The sequence below is a fragment of the Bufo gargarizans genome, chromosome 9 (assembly GCF_014858855.1).
Source record: "Bufo gargarizans isolate SCDJY-AF-19 chromosome 9, ASM1485885v1, whole genome shotgun sequence".
Classification (NCBI taxonomy): domain Eukaryota; kingdom Metazoa; phylum Chordata; class Amphibia; order Anura; family Bufonidae; genus Bufo; species Bufo gargarizans.
Window position 1 is genome coordinate 144,940,720 of NC_058088.1, and position 24,918 is coordinate 144,965,637.

Sequence of the window (24,918 nt, forward strand, 5' to 3'; positions counted from 1 at the left end):
CACAATTAACACTACCATACAGAGACATTACCCCACTCTGGCATTCCTAAACTGGGACGTGAGTTATAACACCTTTGGAGGGCCATGTGATTGTACCATGCACACGCTGCAATTGGCATCATGACCAATACTGAACAATTTAAACAACCCATTCCTGGCCACTGCAAATGCACCACCAGCAACTTGGCCAGGTTGAAATTAAGCTTGTGCACCAGATTGCTGGGCTTGTAAATTGGTTTCTTGGCCACGCATTCCATTATCAATGACTGACAAGAGAGTAGAAGGGACGAGTCTGAGCAGAAGAGACAGAAAATGAGGATGATGATGCAAAGGACACCATACTGCCCGTGGATGTAGCCTGGCTTTTGCAAGAAAGTTCTGGAGAAGGAGGAAAATGTTATTGCAGTAGCTGGTGGACACCTCTGTTTGCCCATGGCATGGGATAATGCCACTTCATGTGGTTTAATAGAGCTGTGGTGCTTACTGTATGTTTGTTTTTGACTATCCATGGCTTATTTTACTCTTGCAGAGCTTGCACAAGGCAATGCTTCTGTCCTCAGGCAGTATGGAGAAAACTGCCAGGCAGGAGATACTCTCACAGAACTAGAAGCAGCCAAGCTTGGTTTAGCTCTGGCAAGTTTTGGGCCTAATGCACCCACAGTGTCGGTGGCATCAACATTTCCCAAACAAAAATTGCCCTTGAAATTGTTTGGGAGGTTCTGGCCTTTGTTGCCTCTGCTCTTCATTGCTGCTGCTGCCACCCTCCTCCTCCTCTTCTGATGTTACCTTCTCCTCAGCACTCCAATCTGGCTACCAGGTCCTGTCCAACACACAATCCTAATCACAGTCTTCACCCTCACCCCTCCCTGCCACTTTTAGCAGACTGTGATATATCACGGTGGGCTCTTTGGCTCCTCTTCCGATTTCCTATTCAGAATTTGCCCCAACTGCAACTGTCGCTGTCCCCACCACCAATACCGTGGCTACAGGTGCGACAATTATCACCAGCAACATAGCTCTGCAGGTGGTCCCCAGCCTCCTCCTGAACTCCCTCCTCAAGGCAGTCCAAAGGCTTACGGCTCTCACACGAGTCATCAACAGGAAGACTCTCTGGATGTGGTGGGGTTGTGTTGCCTCTTCTTATGAAAAAGAAGGTGCCCCACTAGAAAGGGGCCATGAAGACAAAGATGATGGCAGTGAATGGTTTCTCTGGGCCTGCAAGAAGGAAGAGCAGGATGTGCTGTGATGCTGTGACCCCTGGCAATTTACAATGTCAGACTCAGAAGTCACCTTCACATCATCCTGCTGTGATTGAGAGGAGTAGTGAACCATCCACTCCACAATCATATCCTCTTTCTCCAAAATGATAATGTTGCCAGGGAGAACTGTGGCCTACTATTACTTCTGGCCAGATAGCTGACACTGCTACTACCCACATTCTTCCTCTGGGAGGCCAAGGTATGGCCCTGAGGCTTTCGTTTGGAACCCTTCCATATTGCTGACATTTTTTTATGTAATATACACAGTCACACAATGTATGGCATGATTTGTCTGTTTTCTGGAACTTAATAACAGAAAGGTACAATTAATTGTCCTAATGATTTGGGCCTAATGTCCATTCATATATGCAGATTCTGAAAAAAGCTTTCTCTAATGTAAAACACAAGTTGTCAAACCACTAGAGATTATTCTCACCCCCACACCAACATTTGAACTGTCTGGAGATGCCCTGTCAAAGATTTTGGACTATTATGTATTGTGTTCTAATTCTTTAAAGCCCTCATGCACACGGCCGTTGTACCCACTTGTATTGATTCTGCAAATCCAGAGACGCGGAACGGAGTCACGGAACAGAACACCGGAAGCACTACGAATGTCATATTTTTTTGCGGTGCGGACATACGACGGACCCATTCAAGTTGAATGGATACGGCCCGCTGCACGGATGTTGCCCGTGCATTGTGGACCACAATTGAGGTCCACAATGCACAGAACGGACGCCCAACGGCCGTGTGCATGAAGCCTAACTCTGTTTTGCCCTGTAACGCTACCCTCTGTATTGCAAAACATGTGTTGCACACTTGTAATGCTATTTTTAAAAAAAACTATAAAAAAGAAACCCTTTCACTCAGTCACAATGTCCTGTCACAGATTTCCAACTACTATGTACCGTGTTTTCACTCAGAGGTTTAAACACTACCCTCTGATTTGAAAAATATGTTTTGCACCCTTGTATTGCTTTTTTTTTGCAAAAATAGAAACAAAAAACACTTGAACTGTCTGGAGATGCCCTAACACAGATTTCAAACTACTATTTCATGTGTTTTCACTTAGAGATTTAAAATACATGTTGCACACATATTACTATTTTTGCAAAAACAAAACAAAAACAAACAATTGTGTGGAGATGCCCTCTCACAGATTTCAGACCACTGTTTTGGGTGGTTTTTTTTTATACTACCCTCTGTATTGTAAAAAAAAATGTATTGCACCCTTGTATTGCTTTTTTTGAAAAAAATTAATAAAAAATACCCCAAAAAATATATCAGGAGATGCCCAGTTGAATAGTTTGGTCTACTATGTAAAGTGTTTTCACTGAGAGATTTAAAACGCTAAGCTTTAAATTATAAAATGCGTACTGCTCACTTGAATTGCTATTTTTGCAGCAAAAAACACTTGCACTGCCTGGAGATGCCCTGTAAAATAGTTTGGCCTACTATTTACAGTGTTTTTACTTAGAGATTTAAAATGCTACACTCTCATTAAAACATGCTGCACACTTGTATTGCATGTTTCGCAAAACAAAACAAAAAAAACTTGAACAGTCTAGAGATGTTCTTTCCCAGATTTACAACTAATGTTTTTCCTGAGAGTTAAAAAGCTACACTCTGGATTGTAAAGCAAGTGTTGTACAGTTGTATTGAGTTTATTCCCCACACACCAACACTTGAATAAAAGCTGTATTTGTATTCAAATCAGAAAAGAAAAGAAATGTTCTTGCAGGTAGCTACTTTTGAAGTCCCAAAGCAGATGCAGCTGTGCCACAGTAGGAGGCACTGCCAAGCACATGCAGTCGCATCTCCATACTCCTAACTCCCTGGCTGAAAGCTTTCCCTGCCTTCTCCTATTCTACACCGTTTTTCTTATTTCAAGTCTTTCAGTAAAGTGTCCCTGACACTAGAATAGAAGCTTGATTGTGACTGTACTGTGTACTGTAATATTGTTTTCTGTCAGACACTGCATTGACCCATCCACCCACATCCAAAGCCCAACACAGAATAATGTTCAGCTCGTTCTGCAAGGGCACCTCCCTGTCTGCTGCAGCACTGATTGGCTCAACCAGGTCTCCTGCCCACTTCCTCTCAGGGTCATGTAAGCCTCCTTATCCACCCTTCCTCCCTCGTGCTTTTTCACACTGACATGTTCAGTAAAATGACTCTGTGCCATTTTATGCTGGATTCATCCATAGCAAACCTAAAAATCTTCGGATTGGTCTGGCGGATAGATTTCAACCCTGTAAGTTTCCTTATGAACTGATCTAGTGCCTTCCTCCATTCCACTCCTAGTTCCATTACCTCAGCCCTAACTCTATCTGCACTATTTTCGCCTCCTATAATGCAATTACATACCAACTCCCCAGTGCCTATTTCAAAAACACCTCCAATTTTCTAGCTATCTTCTCCCCCAAAACAGATGCTCCTTCCTCATTGAGGGGCAGCACATCCCTATGGTAGAGTCTGTAGCCGACTAAGAAGTCAGCTCTCCATAAACCCCAAACCACTCTATCCTTGTTTACCTCCCTAGTCTCCTGCTGCCTTTTTGGTGTGGCTTGTGGTACAGGTAGTATTTCAGAAAATACTACCTTTGAGATCCTTGTTTTGAGCTTGCAACCCAAGTCCCTGCTAATTTGCGCCATGTCCGCTGTCCTTCCCAGTAATCTATCAACCCGATGATATGTCGAACTCAAGAGCCAGGAAGACAACACACCATTTGTTCAATGAGCCCTGTCTTTGTGGCAGATCACCCTATTGATTGAAACTCCCACTACCAGCACCTGTCTGCCCTGCCCTCCTTAGGGGAACAGACATTCCCCTGACTGACAGAGGAATTGTCTTGTTACAGCAGTGAACTGGAATCCCCCTCATCTGCTAACTTTGCAAACTTGTTGGGGTGTGTGAGATCACAGCTATCCTTCCCTGTCACTCTTTCCTTTACTCCACTTTCTAGGTGTTACCCAACTAGCTATCTAAATTTCCTGCCCCTCTATGCTACCACCAATGAGAGGTGAACTCTTTTACATATTTTCAAAGCATCTCAGTGTTGTAAAACTTTAATTTAGATACAGGGTATGGGCTTCCAAATGTGAAATTTGCTTACATTTTGCACACCAATATAAAGTCCTGATTAAAAGTTTAAGACCACTTGAAAAATTGCAAAAAAATCATATTTGGCATGGCTGGATCTTAACAAGGTTCCAAGTAGAACTTCAACATGCAACAAGAAGAAATGGGAGTGAGACAAAACATTTTTTTAGCATTCAATTTAATGAAAACAACAAATAAACTGAAACAGGCTGTTTTTCAGCTGATCAAAAGTTTAGGACCACACCTCCCAAAAAAAAACTAAACCCCCCCCAAAACAGAAATCCAACTTCCAAACATAAACTCAGTAATGAGTAGCTCTGCCATTATTGTTTATCACTTCAAAAATTTGTTTCGGCATGCTTGATGCAAGCGTTTCCATGAGGTGAGTGGGAACATTTCTCCAAGTGGTGAAGACGGACGTACAAAGGCCATCTACTGTCTAGAACTGTTGCCCATTTTTGTAAACTTCCCTTGCCACCCATCCCCAAAGGTTCTCGATTGGATATAGATCAGGGGAACACGCAGGATGGGCCAAAAGAGTGATGCTAGTCTCCTGGAAGAAGTCCCTTGTCCTGCAGGCATTGTGTACTGTGTACCCAGACCATTATGGCGCCCCCTCCACTGTGGCGAGTAGAAAACATCTCAGGTGGGATCTGCTTTTCATGCCAGTAACGTTGGAAACCATCAGGACCATCAAGGTTACATTTTTTCTCATCAGAGAATAAAACTTTCTTTCACCTTTGAATGTCCAATGTTTGGTGGTCTCTTGCAAAGTCCAAATGAGCAGTTCTGTGGCGGCCAAGGAGACGAGGTCTTTGAAGAAGTTTTTGGTTTTTTAAGCCCTTCAGTCTCAGATGCTGTCTGATGGTTATGGGACTGCAGTCAGCACCAGTAAGGGCCTTGATTTGGGTAGAGGATCGTCCAGTGTCTTGATGGACAGCCAATTGAATCCTCCGGCTCAGTGCTGATGACATTTTTTTGGGTCTTCCACTTGACTTTTTTGTTCCATAACCCTTAGGATCATTTAAGAAATTCCAAATGACTGTCTTACTGCGTCCCACCTCAGCAGCGATGGCGCGCTGTGAGAGACCCTGCTTATTCAGTTCAACAACCCAACCACGTTCAAAAAGGGAGAGTTTTTTTGCCTTTGCCATCACAACGTATGACTACCTGACAAATAATGACAATGAATCCACATCTTTGCACAGATTTGGCCTTTTAAAGGCATGTGGTCCTAAAATTTGGATCAGCTGAAAAACAGCCTGTTTCAGTTTAATCGTTATTTTCAATTAATTGAATGCTCCAAAAATGTTTTCTCTCACTCTCATTTCTTCTTGTTGCATGTTGAAGCTCTACTTGGAACCTTGTTAAGATCCAACAATGTAAAATATGATTTTTGCCATTTTTCAAGCGGTCTTAAACTTTTGATCAGGACTGTATATCCAAATGGCTGTTGCAGGACTGCATACATTGCACAAGATGCACAATGGACTGCTTTTTCATAATAGAGCACATGCTTGATAATGGAGATTTCACAAACAAAAAAAAACCTGACAAAGTAAATTATACAATGTAATGAAAATGATAATCAAATGATTAATGCAGTTTCCTCCTAAAGTTCCTGAATATCTTTAGGTCTAAATACACTTTAGGTCTAAACACATTCACAACTCACAAACTCAATGTCTCAGTCTGCTTATTAAGCTGCTATTCCCAGTTAGTTAAAGCCATTCAGCAGTTTTATTTATCTCTGGATTCAAAAGGCCGCCAGAATCCTGTTGGGTCAAAGTACTCATTACACCCCTTGAAAAATTCCTTGGGGTGTAGTTTCCAAAACAGGATCACTTCTTGGGGGATCTTGTTTATTTCAAATTAGAGCCTCAGCAATGGTCAGTAATTAAGTTAAATTAACTAATTAGGCTTCAAATACCCATGGTGCTCTTTTACTCCTCAGCCAGGGGTACTTCAGGGTCTTGCAGCAAAATCTACCCTCCAAAAGCCATATGGAGATCCTTCCCTTACAAACCCTGCTCTGTGCCCATACATCACTTTACAACCACCTACAGAGTGTTTCTGTAAACTGCACCATCAGGGTAATAAATATTGAGGTTTGGTTGCTTCAAACCCTTGCTGCATTAAGTAAAATGCATTAAAATCAAAAATCTGTTAAAGGAAAATAAAAATTTCCTTTATTTTCTGTGGAACACCTAAAGGTTTAACAAAATTTTTGAAATGAGCTTTCATGGGAAAGACACTTTCCGTTACTGATAAATGTATATGGCGGAAATTCCCTTTAACTGTGCGAGTATGGCCAGTATCACTGCCAAGTTAGGTATTATGTTCATACAGTATGTTCACATTAGTACATCGAATTAAAGGCTATAGATGTAAACCATTTATGTCCTTTCTACATGCGAAATTAAAGAACTTTCTAATAAATAGTCTACAGTAGAAGTTTCTTACAATGTTGTGTGTAGGTTCTTCACCTAGGCAGCTGCCCTGCAGAATCTTACATTTATCCGTCATAACATTGATTCTAATAGCTTGCTCTTTTTTCTTAGTGTTATATATGTTGGGAGAGGAAAGACCTTGTGCACAGCAGGTCATATACATTTTTTTAAATAATAATGTAAAAATAAATTACCACTAGTTGTACTGGCTTTCTTAGTGCAGCGTCCCACATTTGTGTAAATGGGATACTTTAAACATCTGCCTATGTATTTGCATTGTATGCTATTTCCTATTATCAGGCTGGCATTGTCATTTCATCTATTCGCCCCTAGGTGATGCTGGCACCACATAATATATATAGCTTGGTGTCTGTTAATAAAGTTAATTGAAGTGAAGTAGTTAGTGAGAGGAGCAAAGCAAGTGTATGGACGAGAGAAACAGGTCTAAATCAACATGTAGCTGTTTTCCTTTCCTCTGGGCCCTGATCAAGCCTGGAGAAGACAAACACAGCAACCAAGCACCAGACAGTGAGTCTATGTCTAAATATAAAGTAAGCCTAGTGAGGGTTACAGCTGAATCTAGCTTATGGACCTCATCAGCACAAGTGCTTAAGAGCAACTTTCCAAGTGCCGGGACACAAATGGATAATTACAGCTCAGAAATGTCATTATTCACTAGAATCCTTCCGGGATATAGTGGAAACCTAAAAACCTGATTACTTTAGGAGAGCATTTTGTAAATAATGTAGCAGAAGACTGATGCCTGCCACGAGGGAGAACGCCCTTTTTGGATAGCTCAAGATAAGTAGAAAACAGCATATTTAGTACCAGAGCTATAGTCGGGGCTTAAAGTAAATATACTCAGTCTTTGCCTGTCAAGTAACAGTATTAGAAAATCCCTCTATTGACAATTGCCTAAACCTGATATAAGGATTACAATTACCTTAACATCTGAATCATTAATGGTGCTATATGAAAGCTCTTTATTGATGAATTGTAACATCTGCCTTTAGATTATTGAATCTATTATTGAGTAAATGTTCAATTGTTTTACAACTGACTCTTCATTACTACTACTACACTCAACATTTGCACCTTGCAGTGCTGGTGTCACGAACACAGGGGCCCAGCCAACAAAGCACCTTAAACACCAATTACCATCAAGGGCACCTCAACCAACATCTGGTTGGTGTTCCCTGCAATAGAGAGTGCCCCGGAGGATTTAGTGCTGTCTTCTCATCCACTGCACTGCCAGCCCAGGGAGGCTCTGCTAACCGTGAATACATGAACAACTACCCCAATCAGCCCACTGTGAGTCTCACGTGGTTCCCCTGCGGTCTGACTCGCTGCATTAGGACTTGTGGTTCTACCCTTGAATAGATTACAAATTTGGATGTTACATATTAAAACAAGATCAAATTAATTAGCAAAACTAAACTGTATTACACTTTATTGCAGACACAAGGTTAATATAAATAAAAAATAAAGTGATTGCAGGTAATGTCATGTAAGCAATCTATAAAATTATGTTTGGTCACTATATGGACCATTTTGGATGATCTCCTAATTGCCAGTGGTTCAGCTACTAGAACCCTGCAGAGATCATCTGCTGTCAGTGGGAAAACTACAGGTACAGTATATCCAAGTTTTCCAATGTCACCCATTACATTCAATTGACATAGGATATGTGGATTTCCTGACAGGACAACCACTATAGAGTCCAAAATAGTTCAGCATTAAGGAGGTTCAAAGGTGGACTTACCTGACAACTAGTAAAAACCAGTTATATAACACAGGTAATGAAATTACAAGAAGCCAACGGTAGTACCATTTTCCAGAGGGGTCAACTACAAGCCTTTCAGATATCTTCAAACTGGTTGCAAAAAGAAATATGAATAATGTGTGTTACACAGGAAATATTTTTATAAGCTGTATAATACAATATGCAAAGTACTAATTTATGAAATGTGTCAGGGACCACATAAAAAAAACATATACTATATGTTCACAACACAGCACACGTGAATGGAGCACACCCAGGGTCGTAACGTTCATGGTCGCAGAGTGTGCGATCGGGCCTGGCTGGGAGGAAGGGGACCCGTTGCGCTCACATGTAACGGGGCCTGGCACTGTCACTGTACTTCATGCTGGGCCCCATCAGAGCACTCAACTAACCTGTATCACATGCAATACAGCATCTATCAGGCCCCAGCACTGCCCTACTAGAATTAGTCACAAATTAAATGGGTGGGTGAAGACTGACTAACATTGGTTAGGCTCCACCCTCCCACTTAATTTGTGAATAATTCTAGTAGGGTAGCGCTGGGGCCTGAGAGATGCTGTACTGCATGTAAAGCAGGTGAGTTAGGCGCTTTGACGGGGCTTGGCATGAAGTACAGTGACAGTGCCATGCCCAGTTACCTGTGAGTGAAGACTGGGGGCAGTGGGGAACATTACTAGGGGCAGTGGGGGATATTACTGGGGCAGTGGGGGACCTTAATGAGGGAAGTGGGGGACTTCACTGAGGGTTAGTGGGGGACATTACTGGGGGTCAGTGAGGGACATTACCTGGGGCAATAAGGGACATTACTGAGGGAACCGGGGGCAGGGTGGGACATTACTGGGGGCAGTGGGGAAATTACTGGGGCAGGAGAAGGATATTAATAGAGGCAGTGAGGGACATTACTGGAGACAGTGGAAGGGCACTGTAGAGATATTACTGTGGGAGCTACAGGTACATTACTGGGGGGTATATTATCGAGACCAGGGGTTGTAACGATCACAGTCACAGAGGGTAAGACCAGGTACAGTGTGCGGGGAAGGGGGGGGTGCGGGGAAAGTTTGCCCTGGCGCCCATAGAACTCTAGTTACGCCACTGAGCACACCTAAAAAAGTAATATATAATAGATCATTTTTTTGTCACAAAAAAGAATGCTTACAATTCATAAAGACTATAGAAGATGCCACATAAATAATATATTGGCAACCTCCTACATTGATATTTGCCAACCTATAAATAAAACATTGAAATAAGAAAAATGCATACAGCCTAATTCAAGTGAATTAGATAATAGAGGAAATTGCCAAGGACCTCTCTGTTGGAGTGCTGTGGGCTAAACCCCCGCGTGTATTGCTTCATCAGTGGTGACTGGCAACTAGTGATGAGCGAACTACAAGTTTTGAAGTTCGACATTCGGGTTTTCTGGCAATTCAGTTATGGATTTCGTTACTTTGGGCCATAACGGAATTCTATGACAGAATGCATAACAGAATACCTTTAAAGGGCTTCTGTCACTCCACTAAACATTTTTTTTTTTTGTGTACTTATAATCCCTATACTGCGATTTATCCATACAAAATGTGATTAATCATTTTGGTTCAGTAGATTTTGCTAAAAACATACTTTTATCATATGTAAATTACCTGTCTACCAGCAAGTAGGGGGGCTACTTGCTGGTAGCAGCTGCATCCTCCTATCATAATGACCCCCCCTCCACATGTTGATTGACAGAGCCAGCGAAATGGATCGTTCTCTGCTGGCCCTGTTTGCATTCAAAATCTGGCGCCTGCGCCGTACCTGTCTTCAATCGGCGCAGGCATACTGAGAGGCGGACGCTCGCTCGGCCGCTCCATCCTCAATGCGCCTGCGCCGGTTGTAGATGTGACATCATCGGCGCAGGCACATTGAGGATGGAGCGACCGAGCGTCTGCCTCTCAGTGCGCCTGCGCCGATTGAAGACAGGTACGGCGCAGGCGCCAGATTTTGAATGCAAACAGGGCCAGCAGAGGACGATCCCGTTCGCTGGCCCTGTCAATCAACATGCGGAGGGGGCGTCATTATGATAGGAGGATGTGGCTTCTACGTTTGTAGCAAAATCTGCTGAACCAAAATGATTAATCACATTATGTATGGATAAATCGCAGTATAGGGATTATAAGTACATACAAAAAAAAAAGTTTAGTGGGGTGACAGAAGCCCTTTAAGAGGCATTATGTCATAATAAAAGTCTATGGGCCGCATAACGGATCCGTCTGATTTCCGTTATGCAGGAGTTCGTTATGCGGCCCATAGACTTCTATTATGACGGAACGCAAAATGGAATGCTTCTTAAAGGTATTCTGTTATGCATTCCGTCAAGAACCATAACTGAATTGCAAGAAAACCCAAACCCAAATGCCGAACTTGAACTTCAAAACAAGAAGTTTGTTCATCACTAGTAATAACCATTACTTGAGTTATTCATTATCGGCATTTCATTGTAAAACCGTGCATCAATAGATTTAACATTGTGCCGTAATCTACAGGGTAGGCCATTTATATGGATACACCTTAATAAAATCGGAATGGTTGGTGATATTAACTTCCTGTTTGTAGCACATTAGTATATGTGAGGGGGGGGAAACTTTTCAAGATGGGTGGTGACCATGGCGGCCATTTTGAAATCGGCCATTTTGAATCCAACTTTTGTTTTTTCAATAGGAAGAGGGTCATGTGACACATCAAACTTATTGGGAATTTCACAAGAAAAACAATGGTTATTTACAAGTTTCTAACCACTTATAAAATGTGTTCAATGTGCTGCCCATTGTGTTGGATTGTCAATGCAACCCTCTTCTCCCACTCTTCACACACTGATAGCAACACCACAGGAGAAATGCTAGCACAGGCTTCCAGTATCCGTAATTTCAGGTGCTGCACATCTCGTATCTTCACAGCATATGCTGTGCAGCACCTGAAACTACGGATACTGGAAGCCTGTGCTAGCATTTCTCCTGCGGTGTTGCTATCAGAGTGTGAAGAGTAAAAAATTATATGGTTGCATAAGTGTGCACACCCTTAAACTAATACTTTATTGAAGCACCTTTTGATTTTATTACAGCACTCAGTCTTTTTTGGGTATGAGTCTATCAGCATGGCACATTTTGACTAGGCAAGTTTTGCCCACTCTTCTGTGCAAAAACACTATAAATCTGTCAGATTGCGAGGGCATCTCCTGTGCACAGCCCTCTTCAGATCACCCCACAGATTTTCAATCAGATTCAGGTCTGGGCTCTGGCTGGGCCATTCCAAAACCTTAATCTTCTTCTGGGGAAGCCATTCCTTTGTTTATTTGGATGTATGCTTTGGGTAGTTGTCATGCTGAAAGATGAAGTTCCTCTTCATGTTCAGCTTTCTAGCAGAAGCCTGAAGGTTTTGTGCCAATATTGACTGGTATTTGGAACTGTTCATAATTCCCTCTAGCTTAACTAAGGCTGTGTGGTACATGTGACAATAACTACGCCACAAGTGACCCCATTTTGGAAAGAAGACACCCCAAGGTATTCCGTGAGGGGCATGGCGAGTTCCTAGAATTTTTTATTTTTTGTCGCAAGTTAGTGGAATATGAGACTTTGTAAGGAAAAAAGAAAAAAAAAGAAAAATCATCATTTTCCGCTAACTTGTGACAAAAAATAAAAAATTCTAGGAACTTGCCGTGCCCCTCACGAAATACCTTGGGGTGTCTTCTTTCCAAAATGGGGTCACTTGTGGCGTAGTTATACTGCCCTGGCAATTTAGGGGCCCAAATGTGTAAGAAGTACCTTGCAATCAAAATGTGTAAAAAATGGCCTGCGAAATCCGAAAGGTGCACTTTGGAATATGTGCCCCTTTGCCCACCTTGGCTGCAAAAAAGTGTCACACATCTGGTATCGCCGTACTCAGGAGAAGTTGCGCAATGTGTTTTGGGGTGTCATTTTACATATACCCATGCTGGGTGAGAGAAATATCTTGGCAAAAGACAACTTTTCCCATTTTTTTATACAAAGTTGGCATTTGACCAAGATATTTTTCTCACCCAGCATGGGTATATGTAAAATGACACCCCAAAACACATTCCCCAACTTCTCCTGCGTACGGCGATACCACATGTGTGACACTTTTTTGCAGCCTAGATGCGCAAAGGGGCCCAAATTCCTTCTAGGGGGGCATTTTTAGACATTTGGATCCCAGACTTCTTCTCACACTTTCGGGCCCCTAAAAAGCCAGGGCAGTATAAATACCCCACATGTGACCCCACTTTGGAAAGAAGACACCCCAAGGTATTCAATGAGGGGCATGGCGAGTTCCTCGAATTATTTTTTTTTTTGCATAAGTTAGCGGATATTGATTTTTTTTTTGTTTTTTTCTCACAAAGTCTCACTTTCCGCTAACTTAGGACAAAAATTTCAATCTTTCATGGACTCAATATGCCCCTCACGGAATACCTTGGGGTGTCTTCTTTCTGAAATGGGGTCACATGTGGGGTATTTATACTGCCCTGGCTTTTTAGGGGCCCTAAAGCGTGAGAAGAAGTCTGAGAATATAAATGTCTAAAAATGTTTACGCATTTGGATTCCGTGAGGGGTATGGTGCGTCCATGTGAGATTTTATTTTTTGACACAAGTTAGTGGAATATGAGACTTAGTAAGAAAAAACAAAAACAAAAACAAACAAAAAATTTCCGCTAACTTGTGCCAAAAAAAATGTCTGAATGGAGCCTTACCAGGGGGGGGGGGGGGGGGGGGTGATCAATGACAGGGGGGTTATCAATGACAGGGGGTGATCAGGGTAATCAGGGTGATCACCCCCCTGTCATTGATCACCCCCCCTGTAAGGCTCCATTCAGACATCCGCATGATTTTTTACGGATCCATGGATACATGGATCGGATCCACAAAACACATGCGGACGTCTGAATGGAGCCTTACAGGGGGGTTATCAATGACAGGGGGTGATCAGGGTAATCAGGGTGATCACCCCCCTGTCACTGATCACCCCCCCTGTAAGGCTCCATTCAGACATCCGCATGATTTTTTACGGATCCATGGATACATGTATCGGATCCACAGAACGCATGCGGACGTCTGAATGGAGCCTTACAGGGGGGTTATCAATGACAGGGGGTGATCAGGGTAATCAGGGTGATCACCCCCCTGTCACTGATCACCCCCCCCTGTAAGGCTCCATTCAGACATCCGCATGATTTTTTACGGATCCATGGATAAATGTATCGGATCCACAGAACGCATGCGGACGTCTGAATGGAGCCTTACAGGGGGGTTATCAATGACAGGGGGTGATCAGGGTAATCAGGGTGTTCACCCCCCTGTCACTGATCACCCCCCCTGTAAGGCTCCATTCAGACATCCGCATGATTTTTTACGGATCCATGGATACATGTATCGGATCCACAGAACGCATGCGGACGTCTGAATGGAGCCTTACAGGGGGGTTATCAATGACAGGGGGTGATCAGGGTAATCAGGGTGATCACCCCCCTGTCACTGATCACCCCCCCTGTAAGGCTCCATTCAGACATCCGCATGATTTTTTACGGATCCATGGATCGGATCCACAAAACGCATGCGGACGTCTGAATGGAGCCTTACAGGGGGGTTATCAATGACAGGGGGGTGATCAGGGAGTGTATATGGGTGATCACCCGCCTGTCATTGATCACCCCCTGTAAGGCTCCATTCAGACGTCCGCATGTGTTTTGCGGATCCGATCCATGTATCCATGGATCCGTAAAAATCATGCGGACGTCTGAATGGAGCCTTACAGGGGAGTGATCAATGACAGGGGGTTGATCAATGACAGGGGGTGATCAGGGAGTGTATATGGGTGATCACCCGCCTGTCATTGATCACCCCCCTGTAAGGCTCCATTCAGACGTCCGTATGCTTTTTGCGGATCCGATCCATGTATCCGTGGATCCGTAAAAATCATACGGACGTCTGAACGGAGCCTGACAGGGGGGTGATCAATGACAGGGCGGTGATCAATGACAGGGGGGTGATCAGGGAGTTTATATGGGGTGATCATGGGTGATCAGGGGTTTATAAGGGGTTAATAAGTGACGGGGGGGGGGGGGGTGTAGTGTAGTGTGGTGTTTGGTGCGACTGTACTGACCTACCTGAGTCCTCTGGTGGTCGATCCTAACAAAAGGGACCACCAGAGGACCAGGTAGGAGGTATATTAGACGCTGTTATGAAAACAGCGTTTAATATACCTGTTAGGGGTTAAAAAATTCGGATCTCCAGCCTGCCAGCGAACGATCGCCGCTGGCATGCTGGAGATCCACTCGCTTACCTTCCGTTCCTGTGAGCGCGCGCGCCTCTGTGCGCGCGTTCACAGGAAATCTCGCGTCTCGCGAGATGACGCATATATGCGTGACTGTGCGCCAGCCTGCCACCTCCGGAACGCACATGTGCGTTAGGCGGTCCGGAGGTGGTTAACAGGGGTGTGTAGACTTTTTATATCCACTGTAGTGGATCCATATTGTAGTGTTTCTATGAACTAGTCATGGGTCCCATATAAAACAATTCATATGTGATACCCATCAATGTGCTGTCTTCGCACAAGAAAAAACACAAGCGCTCACCGTGGTATAGTGTGGTCCGCTAAACCACTTAGCTTATCAATTAGAAAATCACTAAAAGATAGAAAATCACCTTGTAGAAATGACTTGTACTTAACGGTACAAACTGCTGCTAGCTGTGTCTTTTCTGATTTATAGGCAGGAGGTAACTTTTCCAGGCACACTCTACCAACATGCAGATTGAGGATGTAATATGTGGGTCACTATTACAGATATATGCCCACCAGCTGCTTCTCCTCTAATCAGAGCTTACTCTGCAGAGGAGAAGAAGGAGCTTGCTCATCTTCATCCCTCTTGCTCTGCCTGTAGTCTGCTGCCTGTGTTCTCTGTGGCCCTGACATTGCGTTGATCCTCCATCCTGTTAGGTCTGCAGTCAGTGCTCAATGACCTCCTGACGTTCCTTGCCATTGCAGACACTGTACTATGCCACCTGACCTCCTGGTGGCCAGCATCCTCTCCATGTTGCTGCCTCCATGCCCCTGTCTGATGCTCACTGACCTCAAACCTCTTAAAGGGCTAGTATACATAATCGCAAATCTTTCCCCAGCCAGTGGCTGTGGTTCCCTGGGTATTTAAGGTACCCTCTCAAGGCAGAGGGTGCCTGAGCTTTAGGTTCCCTGGTAACCAGCAAAGGTGTTTGATAGTCTAGTACAATTGCGTTTTAACTGCTTTTATGTTGTGTAATTTCCTGCCTGTGTTCCTGCCATGTTCCACTCCGGTAACCATCCGGCTTGTGTGCTCCTGCACTTCTGGTTCAATTCTGTGTTTTTAGTTCTATACCTAGTCTGTCTGTCCTTCAGTCAAGTTCTCAGTCTGCCTGCATTTTATGTGCTTCACCACTAGCCTGCCCGCACATCTATCCTAAGTCTAATACTGTTATTCTGGTGCATTTTCTATATCTTGAGCTCCCGATGCTTGCACCTGGTTGCTAACTCGCACTAAAGTTCAGATCCCTGTATAGGGGTTAAAAGGTAAATCCCAGGAAGTGCCAGGATAACATCCTCAGGGTTATCCCTAAACCAAATCCATTAGTTGGCACCAAACTCACTGATCTGTAACACATCCATTTTGCTGTCCAGTACAGTGGGGTCAGTGCCTATTGGTACTATATACCTCCCCACATGACCTGGCTGGACCAAAAGCCTCCAGCCAATCAGAGTGTTGTTTTTGTTCTGCATTTTACCTAGCTGGCAACAGCGCCAGCCTGGAAGCGTGTGAGGTGGGAGGGAGAATAGCTTATTACAATGAATAGGGGAACAAGGATCCAGTGTCTCTCTGCTCCATCATAGTTTTCAACTGTATCCACGTCCTGAGAAAGCAGAAACAATTTAAACTGATGCTGCTGCTAGGGGCCTTACTGCCAGGAAGCCCATTGCAGGTGCACTATTCGCTCTATGGTTAAAGTAGCCTTGCAGTGGTCTGAGTCACATTAAATAGACTGTACCAAGTTTTTCTGGTAAAAAAGTATAGGGAATTGTCCATAACAGCTCACCACACCCTGCGATTTTGCAAGTTCTCCCACTTAGAAATCATGGAGGGGTGGAGGGGTCTGAAATTCACATTGTAGGTGCATTCCAACTCTGAGAGACAGAATAAAATTAAAATAAAAAATCTGAAAATTACATTGTATAATTTTTAAAGAATGTATTTGTCTTGCACTGCTGAACATAAGTATTTGAACACCTGAGAAACAGCAAGAATTCTGTCTCTCAAAGACCTGTTACTGTGCCTTTAAAAAGTCCACCTCTACTCCACTCATTTTTCTAACTTAGTAGCACCTGTCTGAGCTCTTTAACCCCTTAGTGACCAAGCCTGTTTGGGCCTTTATGACCAAGCGTTTTTCTTCCTTTTTTCATGGTCTCGTTCCAAGAGCTATAACTTTTTTATTTTTTTGTCTATATAGCTTTATGAGGGCTTGTTTTTTACGGGACAAGTTGTAGTTTTTAATAGCACCATTTTGGGGTACACATAACTTTCTGATTAATGTAAGGAAATTATGTCTGTATCCACACACGTTCACATATATGTATTAATTCAGCCTTATATGCTTGTATTAAAGTATACAGAGTTCTTCTTTAAAGGAAGTAACAACAAGGTCTAGTAACACAAGCTAACAGGAAATGGCTGTCTGAAGCTCAAAACCGCATGGCTAGAAAGAGATATGCATGCTTTGCAAAAGAATGCCACATTTATGATGAAGGTATCTGGAGAGAGAATTGCTGAATGCATGACATCATAGCTGCAGAAACATATATATGCATATATACATATATACCTTTTTACACTTATATCTAATATGTGCATTAGACATATATTTTACATTTGCTATAATACTGGTTATATAAGCATCTTGTATATTGACGTTCATCTTTGGTTTAGATAAGTGAAGGATGTTTTATCAGATAAATGTTGGTACAAAATAAACAAGGATGATTCCGCGAAATATTTGAACAGAGCGAAGGTTGACAAACATGGTGGTTAGATATCTAAATTCTAAGAATTATAAATGCGTCACATATGTACCTTGTTTCTAGGAAATTATCATGACTTTTTTTTACTTTGGCTGTATAAAGATGAAATTGATCAATTCGTTACCTGATTGGATTAAACTTAGGGGAGGTATATGCTAATTTTGTGGTTTGAAGCTATAAATTTTCTACGATGTCAAAATAAAGCAGCAACCATTTTATACCTATCAACGTGTATTGGTCTTCAGTGGTTGTCCGGCCGGTGATTCACCCACAGACAAACCAGGGGCTCCTTTCAATTGGTAGCAGAGGATGGTTCACTGACTATCCAGGTGAGTAATAATTTCTGCCACTATTTATGTTGGTTGGAATGTTTCTCTCCTGGATACGGTGGATATCTGATGTATACTGGATGGCAGGTTAGTTGATAGGTTAGTTTAGTGTTCATATGACTGTGGGACAGACACGAGGCAGCACTCAGTGTTCTGCGTATCCTGATAGGAGCGGCGTCTCCTATAGGCACAGTGGTTGGCAGGGGATGTTGTTCCAGGAACATACATCATATTGATGGCAGGGAATTTTCCGAATGTAGAACTAGTCTCTTCGGACGTTGGCAGGGATTTTTCAAGTGGGAATTAGTCTCACTTGACGGTTTATTGAGTTACAGGATAACTCCGGATATATGTGAATGAGTTAAAGGATAACTCTGGATTTATGTGAAACAAGGAAACAAGGTACCTGGAATATATGTAAAGGAAAAAGTGAGGGAAACGCATACATCTCAATGCAGATGTTGGTTTCTAACTCACTAGGATTGTCTGTGGAGTGAATTGTTTAAAGAACATAACTGTACGGTTATAACTTGGAAGGTGACATTGATTACTGCAGTCTATTAAGTCAATAAATGGTGTTGCCCATATTAGATATTTTACACGTGTTATAAGAATATTGTACTGGTGGAAAATCTGATTGTGCTGGCTTAATTGATCCTCAACATAACAGTACTAACACAATTACTTGCTGCTATTCAATTGCTGCTATTTCCACCTCACTGTTTGCTGCTCAAATATATATATATAGAGTTTATTGTCAATTGCATTAAACATTATGGGTAACAGCGTGGGAAAGGATCTGGATGGTGAGCCAGAGACCAGACCCACACCGTTACATTTTGTATCAGGCACCTGTGGGATTAGTGTAACTGATCCATTTTGGGTAAATATCTGTGACCGCAGTCAGCAACTGTGTATTACGCAGATCAGCGATGTAGGTCCTCGCAATGAAGGGGACTGGGAGGAGGTTAAAAAATGGTGGGGCTTCACCCGAAATATAACTATCCAGCCGGTGCCTGGGATGAAAATTATATGAAAACATGTTTTAAGAAATGGGAGAAAGCATTAAAAGAATATAGAAAGAGATTTCCACCAACCCATCACATATACTTAAAACAGGATAGGGGGACAGTGAGTAAAGAGGAAGAAGTTCCATGGTCAGAAATTCTGCCCTCCTTACCAGATAAACCACCGGCATATGACGTGACGGTGTTAGAACCAGAAAAGGCAACACTCCCAGCTGTCTCTACGGAGGACATGCTACAAGACCCTTATGATAAGGTCCCCTGTCCAAAACAAGCAACCGCACCAGAATTATTATTATTTTCTGGTGAGAACCAAAAGAGAACCGGACTGTACCCGGATTTGGGGGATAGAGATTCCCTTGTGAATACTGCAGTTATAGTGGCAGCAGCACTTAGGGAACAAAAAAATGTGACTCCACAAGTCAAACAGGCTCAGGAAAGGAGAAAGGAATATAGAAAAAGTATGAACATTTATGTACAGGAGCTGACCCAACTGAGGGATAAACTAAGGACAGACATAGCCTACATTAAACAACTTCCCCTTCAGAATGTCTTTCCCGTTATATATGATCACGAGAACCCTGATAATACTGACCTCCCTAGTGAGGAACAGATGGATGAATTGAAGGGTATTCTGGGAGGAGAATGTGGAAAAACCAGAGCTGTAACTTACAAAAAGGACCAGCTGCTGACCGAGATAGAAAAACTAAGACAAGAGTACAGGAGGGTGAGGAAGGACTGGGAAACCAGAGCTCAGGAAGAATACAGTAGGAGAACTGAAACACAGATAGGGGCAGACAGTTTAGAACATGGTAGGCCCCTGGCAACCTCCACCCCTAGAGTACCTGGAATAATGCAACCCCTGACAGACATATTTTCCAAACTCGCTCTAACACCTGAGGAAGGGGATAATAGAGGCACAAAACTACAGCTCCCCATGATCACTGTAGGTGACACTGAAGTCCATATCCCTCTTCCTTTAGGATTAATGAAAGAACTGAAGGATATGTGTCCCAATCCAAAAAAGGACCCTAGAGCAGCAGCAATGTTTCTGCAGAAGTATACTGCAGGGAGCCAATTAACAATGGAGGATATTCAGATAATACTCTCAGCCATAGACCCAGACACTGGCTCCCAAATCGGGGGAACAATCACTATTAGGGGTGCCCAGAACGAGTCCCGTCCTTCATTATGCATTTTGTTCCAACTGATTGGCAAATTTTACCACAAGTAATACTGCAAATTGATGGTATTACAGTTAATTTATTGCTTGACACCGGAGCAACGACTTCAAGCGTAAACAAAATAGACTTCATTAACGACAAATGCACCGAAGGAAGTTCTATGGGTATCAATGGGACGACAGTGATACATAAGGTGACAGCACCGCTCCCGGTTTGTACTCTTACGGGGGAACTAGTGACGCACATGTCTTTTGCAGTCCTGCTAGAATGCCCCGTTTGCCTATTAGGAAGGGATCTAATGGCAGCATTACAGATTTCATTAGTTTTTGACAAAAAGGGAAGACTGACAGCAACCTCAATGAAATGTGACCTGACAAACCCAAAAAGACGTGACATGAATGGGTTCTTTTTAAGCATACCAATGTCCCTGGAAAATCATCCAATTTGGGCAAAATGTAAAGACTCAGTAGGAACGATTAACTGTGAGCCCTACCGGCCCTGTTTGAAGGAGGGGGTTATGCCAACCTTTCAGAAACAATACCCATTGAGTGAGGAAAAGTTAGAGGGTATAAGTCCGCAAATTGAGAAATACTTACGGATGGGAATTCTTAGGAAGATTGTCAGTCCCTGGAATACACCGATAAATCCCGTAAAAAAAAATAATGGCACATGGAGATTTGTACAGGATCTAAGGAAGGTAAACAAGGCAATTATCCCACTTCCCCCCTTGGTGGCAGACCTTACAGCTGTGTTTGGGGCCATTCCTGCGGGATCCAAATACTACACTGTAGTTGACCTCAGTAATGCGTTCTTTTCCATACCAGTGGCTTGGGATGCACAAAGTCTTTTTGCTTTTCAGTGGGCTGATGATGGTCAGGTGACTTGGACCCGTCTCCCACAAGGTTTTGGGGATAGTCCAGCAGCCTTTTCTATTGTATTAAAGGCTACATTGGAAGATTGGGAACCAAAGAGGGGATCCACCTTAATACAGTACACAGATGACCTTTTACTCTCCAATTCGGAGTTTGAAGCCTGCGAAATAGATTCACAGAGTTTATTAGACCACTTGGCAAGCAAAGGACACCTGGCCTCGAAGAAGAAAATCCAATATGCAAGTACCCAGGTAGAGTATCTGGGGTGCATAATAGAGGCAGGAGAGAGAAAGATCTCACCCGCTAGAGTCAAGGCAGTGACCTCCCTAAGCAGGCCAGGGGACAAAGCTACAATGCTGTCCTTTCTAGGGTCAATAGTGTATTGTAGGCAGTGGATCCCTGATTGCTCCCATTGGGATTCAATCCTAAGGAAAACTACACTCACAGAAGCACCAAAGGTAGTGGAGTGGACAGAGGACAGAGTAGAAGCCTTTGAGAGATTGATTCGGTCCCTGACCCAAGCCCCAGCCTTGGCCCTGGCAGATTATGGAAAACCATTCCAATTATACTGTGTGGTATCAGGAGAAACCTATGCAGCGGTTTTGACACAGACACATGGGGGAAGAAACAGGCCAGTTTCATACCTATCGAGAAAATTACCTCCTGTAGTTCTTGGAATGCCTCACTGTCTCCAAGCATTAGCAGCCGCGGCCATGTCAGTAAAAGATGTTACTAAGATAGTCCATGGAAATGTAATGGAACTTTTCACCACTCATACAGTTTTGTCCCTCCTTCAAAACATGACCACACAACACATGACAGCTCAGAGACTGTCCGGATATGAGACCATATTACTCAGTACGGCAAACCTGGTGATAAAGACATGTCCAGACACCTCACCAGTGATAAGATTTTTTCATACACTTTTGAGACTTAAGTGTGAAGGTTCTGACGAACAAGTAGACCCAACACCTGAACACAGATGTGATGAAGTGATCTTGTCATGCACAACACCTAGGAAAGATTTAAAGGACACGCCACAGACTGACAGTATAGATGTTTTTGTGGATGGATCATGCACAAGACCAGATGACAGGACATATCAAACAGGTTACGCAGTGGTCATGCTCCCAAATCAAGTGATAGAAGCTGAGCCAATTGTCACAACTTCGGCACAACAAGCTGAGCTGGTAGCGCTCACAAGAGCCTGTGAAATATTCGCAGGACACAAAGTGAATATTTATACTGACAGTAGCTATGCATTTGGAACAGTGCATGATTATGCATTAATATGGAAAAATAGGGGATATATCTCAGCAGATGGGAAGCAGATAGCGAATCAAAAATACATAGATCACCTGCTACGTGCAATTCAACTGCCAGAAGCTATAAGTGTGATAAAAGTGAAAGGACACTCTGCAAAAGGAGATTATCAAGCTATGGGAAACAACTTAGCAGACAGAGCAGCGAAAATGGCAGCCAAGAGAGACACGAGAAGGGAAAGTAAGTTATTATTCATGACAGATTTTGAATGTGAAAACTGGGTGTCAGTAGTATATCAACTTCAGAAGCAGTCTACCAGTGAGGACATCAAGTATTGGAAATCTCAGGGACTGCAGATGACAGGTACAGGTATATGGACAAAAGATCGGATATTGGGGGTTCCCACTGCATCAGCACCGCTCCTAATATCCTATCTTCATGGTCCTGGACATTTGTGAAAACAATACATATCAGAACATTACAAGTCACTGTTCTGTACACACCAATTGCAGAGATTGATAGACGATCTGGTCGACTCATGCATGACTTGTGCACAGAATAATGCTCAAGGAAAAGCACACGGAAGACATGGGAATCTACCACCCCCTACAGGCCCTCTGCAAGATTTGCAGATGGATTACACACACATGCCAAAGCAACCCGGGAATATAAGATATCTCCTTGTAATAGTCTGTAGGTTCTCCGGATGGTGTGTAGCCGTACCTACTTCAGGAGAAACAGCTGGTGTGACAGCTAGGGCATTGATAAATCAATGGATTTCAGTGTATGGACTCCCTCGGGTAATTCATTCAGATCAGGGACCTGCTTTCCAGTCCAAACTAATACAAGAACTGACGAAGATTCTGGGTTTCCAGTGGAAGCTCAATATAGTCTATCACCCACAAAGTTCAGGAGTCGTGGAAAGAATGAACCGAACCATTAAGGATAGGTTAAAAAAGGCTACTTCGGGAACATTGAAGGATTGGCTGAAATTTCTACCCGCCATTCTCTACCAAATAAGAACGACACCAAATAAACAGACAGGGTTGTCACCTTATGAAGTGTTATTCGGTAGACCCCCTAATACCCGTGAGGAACCAGATATTGACAGTAACATTTTTGCCTTGCAGGAGCAGTACGTGAAACATTTGGTAGGTATACTCTCGGAAAATCATGATAAGGTTGCTGTCACCTTTCCTCCTCTTTCCACAGACCCAACTCATCCATTCTTGCCCGGAGACAAGGTTCTGGTGAAACAACTGGCTGTCCGCCACAAGACTGGTCCAATATATCAAGGTCCATTTGAGGTTCTGAGAGTTGCTCGAACGGCTGTCCTTACTGACCAGAGTCCACAGTGGATACACGCCAGCCGGCTCAAGAAGACACCGGAAGGAGTCCTGAAGGAATTCCCCGGACAAGCATGAGTCTTTTGGACAAGATGCCTTCAAAGGAAATGACTTTGATCATACCCCCAAGCCTGCAAAGTAGATATGAGCAATGGCTAAGAGGCTATCCTAAACCACTTTGTCCAGAGGATCCAAAGACTATGCAGGACTTGTATGAGGAAGAATTCATGTTCAGGGAATATACCAATGAACTAGAGACTGAGGACTTGAAAGATCAAAACTTTCCTGAACCATTTAGTAAGCAGATGATTCAGAGAATGAAAATGGTGTGTGGTATAAGGAGTGATCATATGGAATGGGAATTCCATATGATCAAAGAGGGGATTGTAAGGAAATTATGTCTGTATCCACACACGTTCACATATATGTATTAATTCAGCCTTATATGCTTGTATTAAAGTATACAGAGTTCTTCTTTAAAGGAAGTAACAACAAGGTCTAGTAACACAAGCTAACAGGAAATGGCTGTCTGAAGCTCAAAACCGCATGGCTAGAAAGAGATATGCATGCTTTGCAAAAGAATGCCACATTTATGATGAAGGTATCTGGAGAGAGAATTGCTGAATGCATGACATCATAGCTGCAGAAACATATATATGCATATATACCTTTTTACACTTATATCTAATATGTGCATTAGACATATATTTTACATTTGCTATAATACTGGTTATATAAGCATCTTGTATATTGACGTTCATCTTTGGTTTAGATAAGTGAAGGATGTTTTATCAGATAAATGTTGGTACAAAATAAACAAGGATGATTCCGCGAAATATTTGAACAGAGCGAAGGTTGACAAACATGGTGGTTAGATATCTAAATTCTAAGAATTATAAATGCGTCACATATGTACCTTGTTTCTAGGAAATTATCATGACTTTTTTTTACTTTGGCTGTATAAAGATGAAATTGATCAATTCGTTACCTGATTGGATTAAACTTAGGGGAGGTATATGCTAATTTTGTGGTTTGAAGCTATAAATTTTCTACGATGTCAAAATAAAGCAGCAACCATTTTATACCTATCAACGTGTATTGGTCTTCAGTGGTTGTCCGGCCGGTGATTCACCCACAGACAAACCAGGGGCTCCTTTCAATTAACTTTTATTAACTCTTTCTGGGAGGGAGATGGGGAAAAATAGCAATACTGCC

General features: G+C 42.9%; 1 protein-coding gene and 1 long non-coding RNA gene across 2 annotated transcripts in view; one reads left to right on the top strand and one right to left on the bottom strand.

Annotated features, from left to right (window-relative positions):
* CNGA2 (cyclic nucleotide gated channel subunit alpha 2) overlaps nt 1-24,918 on the bottom strand; it is a 151,836-nt gene that overhangs the window by 13,485 nt on the left and 113,433 nt on the right. Inside the window, exon 4 of the mRNA XM_044269008.1 lies at nt 8,577-8,687. Coding sequence (XP_044124943.1) covers nt 8,577-8,687 — 111 coding nt within the window. The remainder of the gene's footprint in view (nt 1-8,576; nt 8,688-24,918) is intronic.
* Nucleotides 17,656-24,012, top strand: LOC122946734. Its single transcript, XR_006391257.1, has 2 exons — nt 17,656-18,013; nt 23,570-24,012. It is a non-coding gene; the product is annotated as an uncharacterized LOC122946734 (long non-coding RNA).